General features: G+C 39.3%; 1 protein-coding gene across 7 annotated transcripts in view; it reads left to right on the forward strand.

Annotated features, from left to right (window-relative positions):
* LOC139479924 (receptor-type tyrosine-protein phosphatase mu-like) overlaps positions 1–16,163 on the forward strand; it is a 195,115-nt gene that overhangs the window by 133,709 nt on the left and 45,243 nt on the right. For 4 of the 7 annotated variants that reach the window (XM_071262856.1, XM_071262850.1, XM_071262857.1 and 1 more), the window contains 13 exons: positions 1,295–1,401; positions 2,231–2,432; positions 2,683–2,773; positions 4,028–4,292; positions 4,676–4,718; positions 7,716–7,827; positions 8,838–8,938; positions 9,101–9,127; positions 10,845–11,026; positions 12,143–12,230; positions 14,481–14,557; positions 15,243–15,279; positions 16,049–16,146. In XM_071262856.1, coding sequence (XP_071118957.1) covers positions 1,295–1,401; positions 2,231–2,432; positions 2,683–2,773; positions 4,028–4,292; positions 4,676–4,718; positions 7,716–7,827; positions 8,838–8,938; positions 9,101–9,127; positions 10,845–11,026; positions 12,143–12,230; positions 14,481–14,557; positions 15,243–15,279; positions 16,049–16,146 — 1,430 coding nt within the window. The remainder of the gene's footprint in view (positions 1–1,294; positions 1,402–2,230; positions 2,433–2,682; positions 2,774–4,027; positions 4,293–4,675; positions 4,719–7,715; positions 7,828–8,837; positions 8,939–9,100; positions 9,128–10,844; positions 11,027–12,142; positions 12,231–14,480; positions 14,558–15,242; positions 15,280–16,048; positions 16,147–16,163) is intronic. The other 3 variants (XM_071262853.1, XM_071262852.1, XM_071262855.1) reach the window with 3 other exon arrangements.

A 16,163-nucleotide genomic window follows, 5' to 3' on the forward strand; every position in this document is an offset into this window, starting at 1 on the left:
CTCGCTGTGCAGTGTTGCGTCCGTTGGGCACGCCAGAAACCTATGATCGTGGGTTCCAATCCCGGTTCGCCCCGATTATGTTTCTAGGTTTGTCAGCACCATACACGTGCTCGTGGGTTTCACCGAAGTGGTAAACGTCTGAGACCTGCATCACTTCGTGCTTTCCTCCCACATTAAGCTGACATGCCGTGATATAACTGGAATACTCACTTACTCACTCAATTATAGCACGAATACCGAATAACCGTAGCTATATTAAACTTATAAAAGTTATATACCTTTATTCGGAAGATACCAGAATGTTTCTTTGCCTAAACAGATCGGGTATGTTTTTTGTGTTTTAAATTAATAACGCAATATCGTATGTGTGAACAATGTCGGATCTGTCACAAGAAAGGAAATAGAGGCCAAACTAAATGGATAAGACACAAAAAAGACTTCACTCAGGAATGACTTTGAATATGACATCAGATGCTCATGAAACGGATGTGGCGTATCTCGTGAATGTGAAGGTATTTTTATGATTGCGATGTTCAAAGTGAGATGAAGCTCGGTGATAGAAGGTTGCTCCTAGGACCAACGAGAGGTCAGACATTCGTCAATCCATGTTCATAACTGCTCGTAAATCAACTTCGGAATTATTGGTTAACTGCCAAACAGTATTAGGGAATTCATATAAGACTTTAGACAATTCTCCGAACGTTCAATTTGTTTAGGTTAATCGGAGAATGTATCAACTTGCATTTTGGCAGTGATGTCAGGCTGTTTCCGATCACAGTAGTGCGGTCGGGTGGCCCAGTGGTTAAAGCGTTCTTTCGTCTAGCCGAAGACCAGGGTTCGGTTCCCCATATTGGTACAATGTGTGAATCCGATTTCTGGTGTCCCCGGCCGTGATATTTCTCGAATATTGGTGAAAGCGGCGTAAAACCACACTCACTCACGCCAACCGCGGTGAAACACCATTAAACCTGACGATGCCCTTCAATGTGAAATGGAGAACTTTAACAACTTTTCAAATTATCTCATCATATCTATGTATAGACAGTCCCCAAACCAATCGTCTGGATGGAGGGAGCAATCAGAACTAATGAAGTTTAACTGTTGACATCAGACGCCCTGTTCAGATGGAATCGTGTAACGGACATCCGAAATCACGATTTAAAGTAGATGCGATATCAAAGCCTTCGTTCGGTCAAATTCACAAGCTACAGACTATTTGAAAAAGCGGCGTTAGTAGTCTTTAAAAGTTTCTCGTGAAGCAGAACGCCACTTCACTCAGTCTCCTCGTCTTCAGTTCCAGGTCCTGTGCGCGTCTTGAGGAACGTGTCACGTACGACGACGTCAATACACCTCAGGTGGGACCGGCCTCTTGACTTTAATGGCGAGCTGCGCTACTTCACGGTAAGTGTGTTAAAACGTCAATGCTTTTAGGACCCAGGCTTTGATGTCCTGTTGGTGTATGTCCCAGAGTAGGAAATTGGTTTATTTACTGGTTTCATGGAGATGTTGGAAGCTACGTCATTATGCTGTTTTTCGATTAACGTTTACAACGCTGCAGGCGAGTTTCCTCGTCTTCTACTTAAGCTTTCATGTCTGTGTAAGACCTCGGTCAAAAGTTAAGTTTGATCTTTTATAAAAAGGTTAGTGTGGCATTATATGTTTGTCTAAACCTTAATGTTGTAATGTGTGCTTAGAATGATCAATTGACTTTGTGTTAATTGATATTTGAAAATGTGTTTAAAGGTTTTACGTGTATGATAATGATATTAATATTGATCATACAATTGCGATGCAATACATCAACATATAACTATTAACTATGCCTATAAAAAGAAAATAACATCTATGCGTTAGCATGTGGGGATTCCGGGTAAGAATATAGATCCCCAGCAACTTATTATTGTCGTAAGAGGCGACTAAATGGATCGGGTGATCTGGCTCGGTGACTAGGTTGATGTCATCGTATCCTAGTTGCGTGGATCGATGTTCATGATGTCATTCACTGGAATGGCTGATCCAGACTCAATTATTTACAGAGCCCCATATATGAATGGAACATTTCTGAGTGCGGAGTTAAACAACAAACAGAAAACCAAATCGAAAACAAGTATCGAAATCCACAATTCATGTATAAGACGTGTGTGTTACGTGATGTAAGGTTGATTGAGAAAATACACGGAACATCCTTTAAAAATCTTTCTAACGCCATGTCATAATATCTGTACCCCAGGTGTCCTGCACGCCCATTACAACCCTCTCGAAGAGGAGTTACGACGACGACGACAAAGCGGAAATCAGACTGCCCGTGGACACGTATGAATACAAGATGGAGGGGCTACGTCCTGCCACGCAGTACTCATGCACAGTTAACGCCAGCACGGTCAAAGGGTCAGGAGCTCAGGCTAGAGTTGTTGTGTGGACAGATGCTCCAGGTAAGCTTTCATTAAAACACAACTCGTTTCTTTTGTGATAGAAAAGGGACGCTGAGGTCAATTTAGTCCATGGATTGCCAATTAGATATATTTTTTGAATGTATGATCTTTCTGAGATAGATTTTAATGCCACAAGCGTAAGTGTTTTTACAGTATGTTGAATGTGTTGGGCGTTAAATGAGTGATCGAGCTTTTCCAAAACGGCCGGATTTGTATGACAGTTTGTTACTGTGCCCATAATGCATTGCAGATCCCAAGAAACCGTTGGAGCCAATCATCGTTGAAGTCTCCGACCACACCGTGACCCTTGACCTCCGTGATGCCGGGGACCTAACTGTCAGGTGATTCTCTCAGACATTCACCACAAGTATCGAACTTACCATTGTCCATGGAACATCTTCTGTTTATTTTGAAATTAAAGTAGTGTTTGATGGTAATTACAATAGTGTATGATATTAATTACAATAGTGAATGATGGTAATTACAATGATGTTTTATTGTAATTACAATAGTGTTTGATGGTAATTACAATAGTGTTTGATGGTAATTATAATAGTATATGATGGTAATTACAATAGTGTTTGGTGGTAATTACATTGTGTATGATGGTGATTATAATAGTGTATGATGGAAATTACAATAGTGTATGATGGTATTTACAATAGTGTTTGATGGTAATAACAGTAGTGTTTGATGATAATAACAATAGTGTATGATGGTAATTACAATAGTGAATGATGGTAATTACAATAGTGTTTGATGGTAATTATAATAGTATATGATGGTAATTACAATAGTGTTTGGTGGTAATTACATTGTGTATGATGGTGATTATAATAGTGTATGATGGAAATTACAATAGTGTATGATGGTATTTACAATAGTGTTTGATGGTAATAACAGTAGTGTTTGATGATAATAACAATAGTGTATGATGGTAATTACAATAGTGAATGATGGTAATTACAATAGTGTTTGATGGTAATTATAATAGTATATGATGGTAATTACAATAGTGTTTGGTGGTAATTACATTGTGTATGATGGTGATTATAATAGTGTATGATGGAAATTACAATAGTGTATGATGGTATTTACAATAGTGTTTGATGGTAATAACAGTAGTGTTTGATGATAATAACAATAGTGTATGATGGTAATTACAATAGTGTACGATGGTAACTACAATAGTGTATGATGGTAATTAGGATAGTTTATGGTGGTGATTATAATAGTGTATGATGGTAATAACAGTAGTACATTATGGTAATTACTGTAGTGTTTGATCAGCAGCACTGATTTGAAAATGCGACTTCATAATATTAAAATATAAGTTGAAAAAATATCTTACTCATATGTAGTTCAACTTTTCCATCTTAAGGTAAAGGTAAAGAAATTCATTACTGGGACCAGTTGTATTCTTTATTCAGCACTTACGTAGCCCAAAGGTCCATGGTATAATTGATGGTCCACAGAAGACAGTATGGCCGATTAATTGCGTAATACACAATCATGGAGAAATTAATATAGCACCATTTACTGTCAAATATCTGTAAACAAACTCTTTTCATCCAACCCTTCCCTGTCGCCCACAGCTTCTATCGCCTCATAGTGGAGCTATTGTACGAGAAGTTACGTCATGAACGTTCAACGCCCCAACATCTCAACATCAAAGACGACTACCAACGGGCAAGTCGACACGGAACCCGGATGTATGTCGCCGCCCAGCTCGAAAGAGGTGCCGTCAATGGGAAGTTCGTCGTCGGCGACAACAGCACGTACGGCGGTTTCTACAACGCTCCCTTACAGCGGGACCAGACCTATAATATATGGTTCGGGGCCTTCTCTGTTGTTGATGGAGTGAGTAACCTTGTCACTATTATACGTTACGAATATTTTAAATTTTATACTCAACTAAAATTGGGCAAATCAGCAGCATTAAAACATGGGATGTCATCGGAAATTGATATTCAATTCAGTTTCAACGAACACCGTTAGAAATTTTGTTTTAACAATATTAAAAAAAGAAGAAGATTTTTTGGATAAGATGAAACTTTTTAATACTCTGATGTCTTTTTTAAGCAGTATATTTTCTTGTTAAAGGTGATAAAGGTTACTTAAAGTGTGCTCAAAAGAAACTGAAAAAAACAATTATTGCTTTTTGACGCAATAAAGTAGTGTGGAAATTGTATTCGCTTTTGATGTCTTTTGCTTTTGACACTTTTGCCATTGCTTTTTTTCAGACCGAAAGACAAACATTCTCCAGGATTGAGAGACCAGTATTAGGTAAGCTGGGAAGTACCAACCGTTTATGTTTGTTCTTCGGTACCATATAGTCATGCTCTTCGCACTCCGCGGGCGGTAAATAATCTTGTCTTGACCAAACAATCCTGTGATTGATAATAATTGCTCCTGTGTGAGCAATAATCTAACGATCGGGATAATATGATACGCAATAGCAATATCACGGCGGGACATACCAGAATAGACTCCCCACATTGGACCCAATTGGAGAATCGAACCCGGACCTTCAGCATGACGAGCGAACCCTTTAAACACAAGGCTATCCCGCTGATCCAGGTTTGTTCGGGATATGGCATTTGTGTTTATTCGCCTCGGGTATTGTCCAGATAATACTCCTGCGTATTTGACGCTCCTCGAATACAAGATACTCCAAACAGCAAACCAAATAGGTCACTTTCATGCAAATATATTTTCTATATATGTATATATATGTTTTAATAAAGTTTTTACAGGTCTTTCAATGTATAAGGACACACTCTTTTCTCTTTATAGATTAAGGGCGGTGTGGTAGCCTAGTGGTTAAATCGTTGGCTGGTCACGCCAAAGACCCCGGTTCGATTCGACACATGTTAAGCCCATTTCTGGTGTCCTCTCCCGTGAAGTTGCAGGAATAGTACTAAATGCGGCGTGTCCCAACACTCGTTTTCTCTTAATGCAATTGTATTTACTGTGAAGAGTTGCGTCCCTTGGACACGTCAGACCCCTATGATTGCGGGTTCAAATCCCGGTTCGCCCCGTTTGTGTTTCCAGGTTTGCCAGCACCATAACCGTGCTCGTAGGTTTTATCAAAATGGTAAAGGTCTAAGTCCATCCACACTAAGCTTACACGCCCTTTTATAACTTGAATACGGTTAAAAGTGGCGTTAAAACCCAACTCACTCACACACTCAAATATATCGAAGGTTTTCCAATCCAATATAATTAGACATTGATTATTTGGGATTTAACAACCTGTTTTGAAAAAGTTCTTTCTCATTTTGACTACAAACTATCAACGAATATCAACTCGGACACTTGACCTCATGACCTTTTTGGACACAATTCCTTGGTTCCGACTTAAAAACAGTAACGCGGTAATCCAGATCTCATATCACTCTTCCCGACTGTACCCGCGGGACCTCAGCACATTTTTCATGCTCCAACCCGCCTGTGATTGTATCGAGGACACATATAGCAGCGCCGCGACGTACAGTATGGTACCTTATTCCTCACGGCGAAGAGGCTCACACAAGACAGGCGTTAGAGCGTTGTGTTCAGCGACTAGAAGGGATGGACGACGAAATTTGACAACCCGTGATTATTATCTCCACGGAAGCAAGCTCCCCTACATGGGAGCGGTGGTTGTTTGGGTTGGGTTGCGTGTACTCAGTTCGCGGATTGACTTAATTTTGATTTCGTTTGCGATCCGTAGGGTAAATTAAAGTTATTTTGGGTGGAAATTTAAATCTTGCGAGACTTGCTACAGAACGTTGGTATCGTAGTACGTGTATATACTGGCGTGTTGTGTGTAACCTCGCTCACCTGGTTCAGTAAAACTTTATCATCATAATAGTGAGTGAGTGAGTTGGGTTAAACGCCGCTTTTTACAGTATTCCAGTCATAACGCGGCGTGTCAGCTTAATGAGGGAGGAAAGCCCGAAGTGATGCAGGTCTTAGACGTTTAGCACTTCGGTGAAACCCACGAGCACGGTATGGTGCTGACAAACCTAGAAACATAATCGGGGCGAACCGGGATTCGAACCCACCATCATAGGCTTCTTGCCCAAGGGACGCAACTCTGCACAGCGAATCGCGGCACCTTAGACGTCTGGGCCACCCATAACCCCTTATCGTCATAATAATGTTGGGACGGTCGGGTAGCCTAGTGGTTAAAGCATTCGCTCGTCACGCCGAAAACACGGGTTCGATTCCCGACATGGGTACAATGTGTGAAGCCCATTTCTGGTATCCCCCGCCGTGATATTGCTGGAATATTGCTAAAAGTGGCGTAAAACCATACTCACTCACTCATAATAATGTTAAAGTGTCATGCAGTTATTTATTCCCAATTCGGGTGACCTACTAGGTGTTACGCTGACGGTGAACAGGCGATAGTATGCTGGTGATACATTAATTTAAAGTATTTCGACGACACATTTTTGATGTTTAGCTAACCTGACTTAGTATTACACCATAATATTGCTGAAGAGTCATAAAATTGTTTATTCCTAATTAATGTGAACTACTGGGCATTGTGACTCTATATTTCTGTTTGTGGATTTTTAGTTTGAGGGCCATTATCTACAATCAGAAAAAATACTGTTTAATTGTATTGCCCAGCCGCGTAATCTTTGATGGATCATAAAAATAAAACCATACAACTAACAGATTCAAACAACATTTGTTACTGTTAACTTTTTGAATAATATTAAATAGTTATTGATTAAATGTAAAGTGTTTGTGTAATGAAAAATGCTTTAAGCCTAATCTTAATTAGTGAAGCTGTGGTAGGTTTATAAGCAGTGTTGACAAGGAAATGTGGCAAGGGAAAAAAAGGAAAAATGTAATAGTATATGAAATTGGATTTGTTTTTTTCCCGCGAAATAGACTTAGCCATGGGTCCTTTAGACTCCCTAATACCACAATCATTAGAAAGTAACCCCAATTTAGTCTGCGGAATTGCCTGAAATGTTTAACGGAGTTTGAATATGGGTGCGCTCTGATGATTTTTCTAGGTTCGTCGACACTATAGCCGTAGAATTTACTGAAGTGGTTTACCTCTGAGACCTGCATCTCGGGCGTTCTTCCCTCATAAAGCTGACACACCGTGACATAACTGAAATACTATTCGAAGTGGGTTTTAAACCCAACACACTCACTCACAATTAAGGTCATCTGATAAGCATGTTTGTGACAACAAATGACAACCTAAGGATCAAATATTGTGCGTTGTGCAGTTAGCCTTGTAAAGGGGTCCTGATTGGGAGGTGTCTGTTTCAGTTCGCCCCGTTAAGACAGCGCCGCAGACCAGCCATGTTCCCGTCATCATCGGCGTCCTCGTCGTCTTCATCCTCCTCATCATAACATTCGCTGTCCTGTTGCTGGTGTGGAGGTAAGTTTCGTATACCACATGATAGTTTCGTATCATTATTTGTCATTTTAGTTTTAGTTTCGTATAATATTTCTTCTAGTTGTGTACGTTCATTGATCTTCAGGTTTACTTTAATTATACCCCGCCACGAAGTAGGATAGGGACATATGAAGAGATGCTGTCAGCCCGTCCCTCTGTCTTCACATTTTGTTACCGGAGCATAACTCAAAGAACGTTCAATATTTCTTGATCAAATTTTGCACATGAATCAATCTATTCATGAACAGGTGCCTTTTGGTATTTAGTAGTTTTGTGAATCTTTTATTGTCGGTTCTTGATGAGCAAGTTGTATTTCCTCACAAATCAATCAAGTTGACAGCTGTTTACTTTTTATGTATGTTTTTATTTTTTTGCCAAATTATAGCCACTGCTCCCAGTGACCTTCTCACAGTAACACCAGTCTAATGAAATGACTAAATACCCCAGGCAGCTAGCAGCTAATTAATCAGTTTTTGATAAAGTGTTATTGACTCTTTAGAACAAGTCCCAGACAGCGTGTTTAGTCAGGTGCTTAAATCTACCATTGACGGGTAGAACAGACCATTGGCGCGGGATATGAGTATTTTATCCTTGTTTTATTTAATCTAATAATGATTTACGAGTCTAGTCATTGTTTCAAACCTATGTAAAATGGAGTTAAGATATCCCTGTGTGAATGAGAACAACATTAATTTACTGTTTTTAACATAAACTGATATACTTAAAATTAGACACGTGTAGTTCGGGGTAGATTGGTCTTCAGCAACCCACGCTCGCCGTAAAAGGCGACTATCCTTGTCCTAAGCTGTTTCTACTGGATCGGGTTGTCAGGCTCGCTGACCTGGTTGATGCATGTCATCGTATCCCATATGCGTGGATCGATTCTCATGACGTCAACCACTGGATTGTCTGGTCCAGACTCGGATTATTTCAGACCGCCTTCATAAAGCAAACACACAAACAAACAAGACTAAATATAATTTTGTTTCCAGAAAACGTCATCTGTCAGCTGAGAGAGAGAAGTCAGATCTGCCATCATTTGGTCCAACCATTTTACCGGAACCGGATACGTCCCCTCCGCCTACTCCCATTGGTCAGTACAGTCACGTGACGCTCTCAATATCTATAGTAACTAACAACTCTAACACGGTATAATAAAATATCATCAACCAATACCATTAACACATAACCAGTATAGCGTTTATTAACATCCAGCGCCATCTTGTAACGATTCTTGTTATTTTCATGCGTCTAGGAGGTTTCTACACTAAGTTTAGTCTGGGTGAGTTGTTCTTTTCAAGATATCCTCATGTTCTGGTGCTACCCTCGTGGCGCTAACCTTCAGTTGCACAAGTATGCAATTTTGTTTACGCAAACAATTAAACCTTCGTTTTCAATATTTGTGCATGTCCATTTTCTACATTAATAAAGCATTAATCATACAATAAGGCACATAGTTTTAATAAGGCAATAAAACAATTAGTTGTTGACAGAATCAGACTATGTGCTGGTGATGTGCTCCTTTCTGTGTATACAAATATAGATCAAGACATCAACAATGATAATATTTACGTATGTGTCAAGTAACTTTCCTTTTAAGATATTCCGATTTAATTGCATTTTTATAATTGAGTGAAATAAGGTCTTTATATTTCATGTTTTTGTGCACATATCAAGTTACTATTGGATTTAGGAATTTGTTCTGAAACAATAAACGTTGTCATCTTACCTTCATATTTTCGTTCCTCTCTCTCATCTAATATCCGTGATAATGTATTCCTTAGTGAACTCTGTGGTGCTACATATGTAGGGAAGCCATTAAACATTTTTTCAAGTTAGTTTTTAAACAACGATTTTCTCCATGCTGCTCATCACAAGCTTTTAGTGATTCCTCTTTAACATTTTTTGGCACACTGTGGCTTCATGTTGCTTTTGTGACCAGTGCACAAGTCTTTCTTCACATGAGACAGTCTCCGTCGTACAATGGGTTGCTGTGCATATTGATCATATATTCCCTTTATCCTCGGATACACGTTTAACACTATTTTAACTCTGAATTTGTTAATATGATGTTGTGATCTGTCGCGTGGTGTGCCCGTACTCCTGTTTCTACTGAAAATTAAAGCACATTTTTCATTGACTTCCGCCTCCCGAGACACCGACGCATGTTTATGTCTAGGTAAGTGTCGGTGTGGTTTTATGTGTTGTGTGCTCTGAAGTGTTGTGCGCTCTGGAGCGTTGCGTTAAGTCCTATCTGGTTACGAATTCGGGGATTTGGCTCAGTTCTTTATTATCCTAGGGTTGAATATTTTGGACTTATATACAAAAGTTACAGATACGTTATTGCAACTGTGGGTAAGACTCAACTGTATGGGGCGCTGTGCAGAGTTGCAACCCTTCACTGTGTCAGGATCCGCTGGTTGTTTGGGTGTTTGTCAAGGTGGTAAACCCATCAGACTGTCTAAATCACACGAGGTGGTTTCGTTTCTTCTCAACTATTGAAAGATATTATCCTTTTTTCAGAACACTGCACTTGTGTCATTTCTATTTCACTTGTTACAGTAGTTAGCTGAAGCAGCTTCGTACACTTATTTCTGTGACGTCATGATTGACGTCATACTTTCGTCATCCTCGCACCATTCTAGCACTATTTTGTTCTACACATCTGCCTATGTCTATTATACCTTTATGTATGGCCTTGTTTTCAACTTCTATTCTGTTAGTGTGTTCCTGCGTTTTCCTTAAGCATCACTTGAAGCACTTTCTGTATCTACCTTTCTTATCTAACCGATCAATTGTGTTTATTCCGTTCACATTTTGACAAACCACTCATTAACGTGATATCATGTTTCTATTGATAGATTAATAAAATATGTAAAAACTTGAATGTGTTGTTTAAGACATATTTTTTGTCTGTTGGTCATGTTTCCTGGCTATTCATGTCGTTGTGATAACGCAGTTGTGTTTCTTTGGAATAATTTTATTTTGTTTCATTTCAGGTACAATTAACATTGAGGCAGAACCTCTCATTCTTCCATCTATAGATAACGATCTCGAGTCTGAGCCCATATATGGAAATGTCGGAAATATCACGATTCCACCAATCAAAGTGGAGGATTTATGGGACTACATCCGGGCAAGCAAGGAAAACGATTATGATGGCTTAAAAAGAGAATATAAGGTAACACTACCTTGACATGCCAACGAATAATACGGAAAAGTACAAAAAAAACAAGTTTAAAAAAAGTTGTGGCACGTTCATACGACTGACCACAAGGATTATGTTGCTTGACTTACAGATCCGCCGACCTTATATATCTAAAATTCAGAAAATATGTATAATCATAATAATAATGTTTTTTTATGGCCTCGACGATAAAGACCTCTTTCAGAATAAAAATGACAATGTAATGCCGCTGTCATATTTTAGATTTATAATATCTATAAGGACCCAAACCAGAATTATTCCATACAATTTCAAGAAATGTTCCTCGTTCGTTGTCCTGTGAACCCGCGCAATTTATTCCCTACTGAGTTGAATATGAAATAAAAGCGACAGTACCGGTTCAATAATCGTAAACTCATCTCTGCAGTAAGTCCATTATACGATTCTGATTCAGTAGAATATATATAAAGCTACAATACCAATTCAGTTATCGAGAATAAATATCTGCTGAAAGTCCATTGTACATTCCGTCGATGTCATAAGCATGTGTTTGTTATGATTCATTGGTAAAGCTTCATGTTCGGTTTCACAACGAGTAGAATTTGTGAAACCCATTATGAAGCTTGGTGTTCAATTCCTCAATTAGTAGCGTTTTTGAAACCCACTTCTGAAGCTTCGGAATTATTTTTCAAGGACTTTAAGTTTATTGAACCAATTCTGAAGCTGTATATTATCCGTCATGGCGCTCTTTAAGACTTGCCAAACCGATGTACAAACCGAACACTGAAACAGCTGTAATATCATTGAACAAGGGGTAGTCCTGATTCAGGTACCCTAGCAGTCTATGATTGTCGTAAGTGGCGACCTAATGGATGAGGTATGCTTGTCATTACAGCTTGACGGCGTGGTCCATGCTCACAATATCAACCACTCGTTCATTAGATCCAGACACGATTACTTACAGGCCGCCATCATGTAGCTGAAATATTTGCTGAGTGCTGCATGTAACAAGAAACACCATCACATACTTATAACTGAAGTGTTTTAGTTTACAATATATTTTAAAATGGAAACTACCTTTTTTTAATCTCGGAATTGAAATAACAATCTTATTTGTGATTTTCCCTACAGCTTATACCCCCAGGGCTGACTGCTGGCTGCGAGATTGCGAAAAGAACGGAAAATAAGGCCAAAAATAGATATGGAAACATTATAGCATGTAAGTTCTGTGTCATTGTTCCTCTGCTGTGAATGTTGAATGTGAGACTTGAATGTTGGATGTGGGACGTGATTGTTGAATGTGAGACTTGAATGTTGGATGTGGGACGTGATTGTTGAATGTGAGACTTGAATGTTGAATGTGAGACGTGAGTGTTGATTGGAAGACTTGAATGTTGAATGTGGGACGTGAATGTTGAATGTGAGACGTGAATGTTGCATGTGAGACGTGAATATTGAATGTGAGACATGAATGTTGCATGTGAGACGTGAATATTGAATGTGAGACATGAATGTTGAATGTGAGACGTGAATGTTGAATGTGAGACTTGAATGTTGAATGTGAGACATGAATGTTGAATGTGAGACGTGAATGTGATTGGAAGACTTGAATGTTGATTGTAAGACTTGAATGTTGAATGTAAGACTAGTATATTGAATGTGAGACTTGTTTACTTGTTATAAGTTGACATTAACAACAATGTAATTATTCAGCAACATGTAGATCATATGGAGTGAAGCATATGATGTATATGCATCTACAACTTCACTCTGTTATCGTGACAAGACGTCTTGAAGGTGAAAGAAGCTGATCAGTTTTGATAGTGTTTGAGATTTGTTTAAACTTTATACTGGATCAAAGCAACACAACCTTTCTGTATTCATAATCATCTCTGCTGAAAGAAGAGTCGATTGTATGATTCCGACTCTATCATCTAGCATGTGTTCTAGAGAAGATGACTCAGGTCCTGTGTAACGTAACGTTAGATATTGTTTGATCCGACTGGTGTTGGCAATAGGTTTTCTGTAAATCTTTATTTGACATTTCAACATATACAACTACGTCTAGCTGTCTTTGTGTTCTTGAAACTTGTTAATGGTGAAATGATTGTTCTTTATGACCCCCTTTATAGAAGCACAGTTTCAAGTTGCTTTGTAGAGTTGCGTCCCTTGGGCACGCCGGATATGATCGAGGGTTCGAATCCCGGATTATGTTTCTAGGTTTGTCAGCACTTTACCCATGCTCGTTGGCTTCACTAAGGTCGTAAACGTCTGAGACCTGCATCACTTTGGGCTTTCCTCTCATACTAAGCTGACACGCCGTGACATAACTGAAACACTGTTAATAACGGTGTTAAACCCAACTCACCAATCACTCACTCACATTACGCAATCCCCCATCATGACCCAGGCTACAATAGCTACCCAGTAACCTATGCTTGGGGTAAGAGGCCACTAGCGGGATCGGGCTGTTACCACCACTGTGGTCCCAATTGCGTAGATCAATGCTAATGATGTCAATCTCTTGATTGTCTGGTCCAGACTCGATTAATTACAGGCCGACGCCATACGGCTGGAATACTGACGAGTCGTTAAACAACAAACAAGCTAACCTACACAAGGATAGTTGAAATCCAAAACGTTATTGCCGTGATTTTCTGATGTATCGGATTTGCTACGCCTTACCTCGTACAACAACACACATATTGGAATCGGCTATTATGGTACAGACAATGAGTCTACAGATAGCCCATATTTGGAAAATGAGGCTAATTTTCTTAAGCTTAGTACAAGCTCATTTCATTTCGATTGCTAAAAATACTTAAGAACCAGGAGGTCAATAGCGTTAATTGTAACGTGTGTTTTAGACAGTGCACACCACTGATTGGTATGGCTGGGAGGTGTTCTGTTCCCCGGATGTTGCAACATGGAGATTTGATTTGAATTGGTTTTAGATTTATGGAGAGTTGATCTTACAGCCTAATTATTAGTGACACGGAGAGGGGGGGTCGTGTGTCAGCATGGTGGAAACAAAATGATTTGTACAGTTCCAGAGGGACCATTTGTGTCATCAAGGACCCTTTTGATCGTTAATCACGGTCGTCAAATCAGGTGTAGGACCAGCTTGACTACCCAATGTGTCAGCTGAATATGTCTCGACTCTATAAATTATAAAAAAACATGAAGTCAGCAGACGTTGTAGGATCATACGTTTAGCTTCGGCTTTCAATTCCAGATTATCACTCTCGAGTTGTTTTGGGGTAGGAAGGAGACATTGTTGGATCACACGTTTATCTTCAGCTCTGATTTCCAGATGATCATTCTCGAGTTGTTTTGGGGTAGGAAGGAGACATTGTTGGATCACACGTTTATCTTCAGCTCTGATTTCCAGATGATCATTCTCGAGTTGTTTTGGGGTAGGAAGGAGACCTTGTTGGATCACACGTTTAACTTCAGCTCTTATTTCCAGATGATCACTCTCGAGTTGTTTTGGAGTTGGAAGGAGACGACCCAACAGATGACTATATCAATGCCAATTATATAGATGTGAGTATCTATGGACATAGATCGCACACTTTATTTCCTACTCCTATTCTTATAGTAAATTTGTCGTGCCATGACAGATGAAGTATAGTGATATGAAAGAATCGAGTGATCTGTTACTTCTTTTGAGTAGTATATTTTCAGGTTTATTACACTGAAAGGGCACATGTGATTTAGGGCACCACAAGAGTCCCTTCAGAGTTATGTCCCTTAACTACCAGGATCTACTAAGTGTGGGTTCAAATTTAAGGACCTTCCCATTTAAGATCCTATATAGGTATATTATAGTGCCATTAAAATGGCAGAGCTCTGCGACCTGTAAGCTTGGACTTTCAAAAGCTGACTGCTATTATATTACTTTAAAAAGACAATTAAAAGAAATATTCGAACAAACCTCACTGCAAAAAAATTCTTTTCCGATTGAGTAAAAAGCACAACCTTTACACAAAACTAGCTTAATCTTGAAGATTTCACATGGAATAGCACTGTCCCCATTAAGGGTGTTTCACTTTATATGTCTCGGTAGAAGGTTATATAAAGCTTAAAAGATGTAACTAAACTGTTTTTTATTTTAATACGGTGATTATTTATACCAAAGGTATTATCAAAGGTCGAATAACAATGACGTGAAATGCCCTCAGTTGCTTTACCAAATAACCTTTGTGATATATTTTGTTTTGTCTTGCAGGGGTATCACAAACCCAGAGCATATATAGCAGCACAAGGTGGGTTGATATTTTCTTCACATCTCAAAACGAATTTCATTTTTCTAAGAAATGGATTTTACTGACTAAGTAATAGACAAAGAAATATTAAAATAGAGGTGAACTATTTTTTTTCTATGATCAAAAGGGGGCGGTCGGGTTGGCCAGTGGTTAAAGCGTTCGCTCGTCACGCCGAAGACCCGGGTTCGATTGCCGACATGGGTACAATGTGTGAAGCCCATTTCAGGTGTCCCGCGCCATGGTATTGCAGGAATATTGCTAAAAGCGGCGTAAAATCAAATTCACTCAATATGATGAAAAGATATTTCTGCTGTAAGCAGAGTTAATTGCACGATTAGGACCACGTCATAAGCATGTGTTTATGAATCATTATCAAATAGTGATGATGGCAAGTGTTCGCGGAAAGGTGAGCGTATCCAGTTCCACCAATGGCACCCGTCACAAACACATGCAAAGGCAAGTCAATTGTTAAAAAAAACATGCCTTGTGAACGTGAGTTTTCAGGACGGTTATTAATATTTGGTATATATCTGGTATAATGTTAGGAATCAGGTACCCTGTACCTCATGCTCTCCTTGAGACCATTAAAATTGAGGCGCTGTGTCATGGCTGATTGTGTCAGTGCCCAGTGGCGGAGATCGGTGCTCCTACTTTCAGTCCCTGGTTTCCTGGTCCAGTATCGCGCACTCAGTCACGTGATATGATGTCATAGTGCCGACTGCGGCGTAAAACAACATTACCTCACTAACTCACTCACTCTTCTCCACAGGACCAATAAAACCAACTATTAATGATATATGGAGGATGGTGTGGCAGGAAAATTCAAAAACACTCATCATGCTGACCAACGCTACAGAGACGGGGAAGGTAAGATGATGATGATG

Source organism: Haliotis cracherodii, unplaced genomic scaffold (genome assembly GCF_022045235.1).
Source record: "Haliotis cracherodii isolate W230 unplaced genomic scaffold, xgHalCrac1.p SCAF_4, whole genome shotgun sequence".
Taxonomy (NCBI): Eukaryota; Metazoa; Mollusca; class Gastropoda; order Lepetellida; family Haliotidae; genus Haliotis; species Haliotis cracherodii.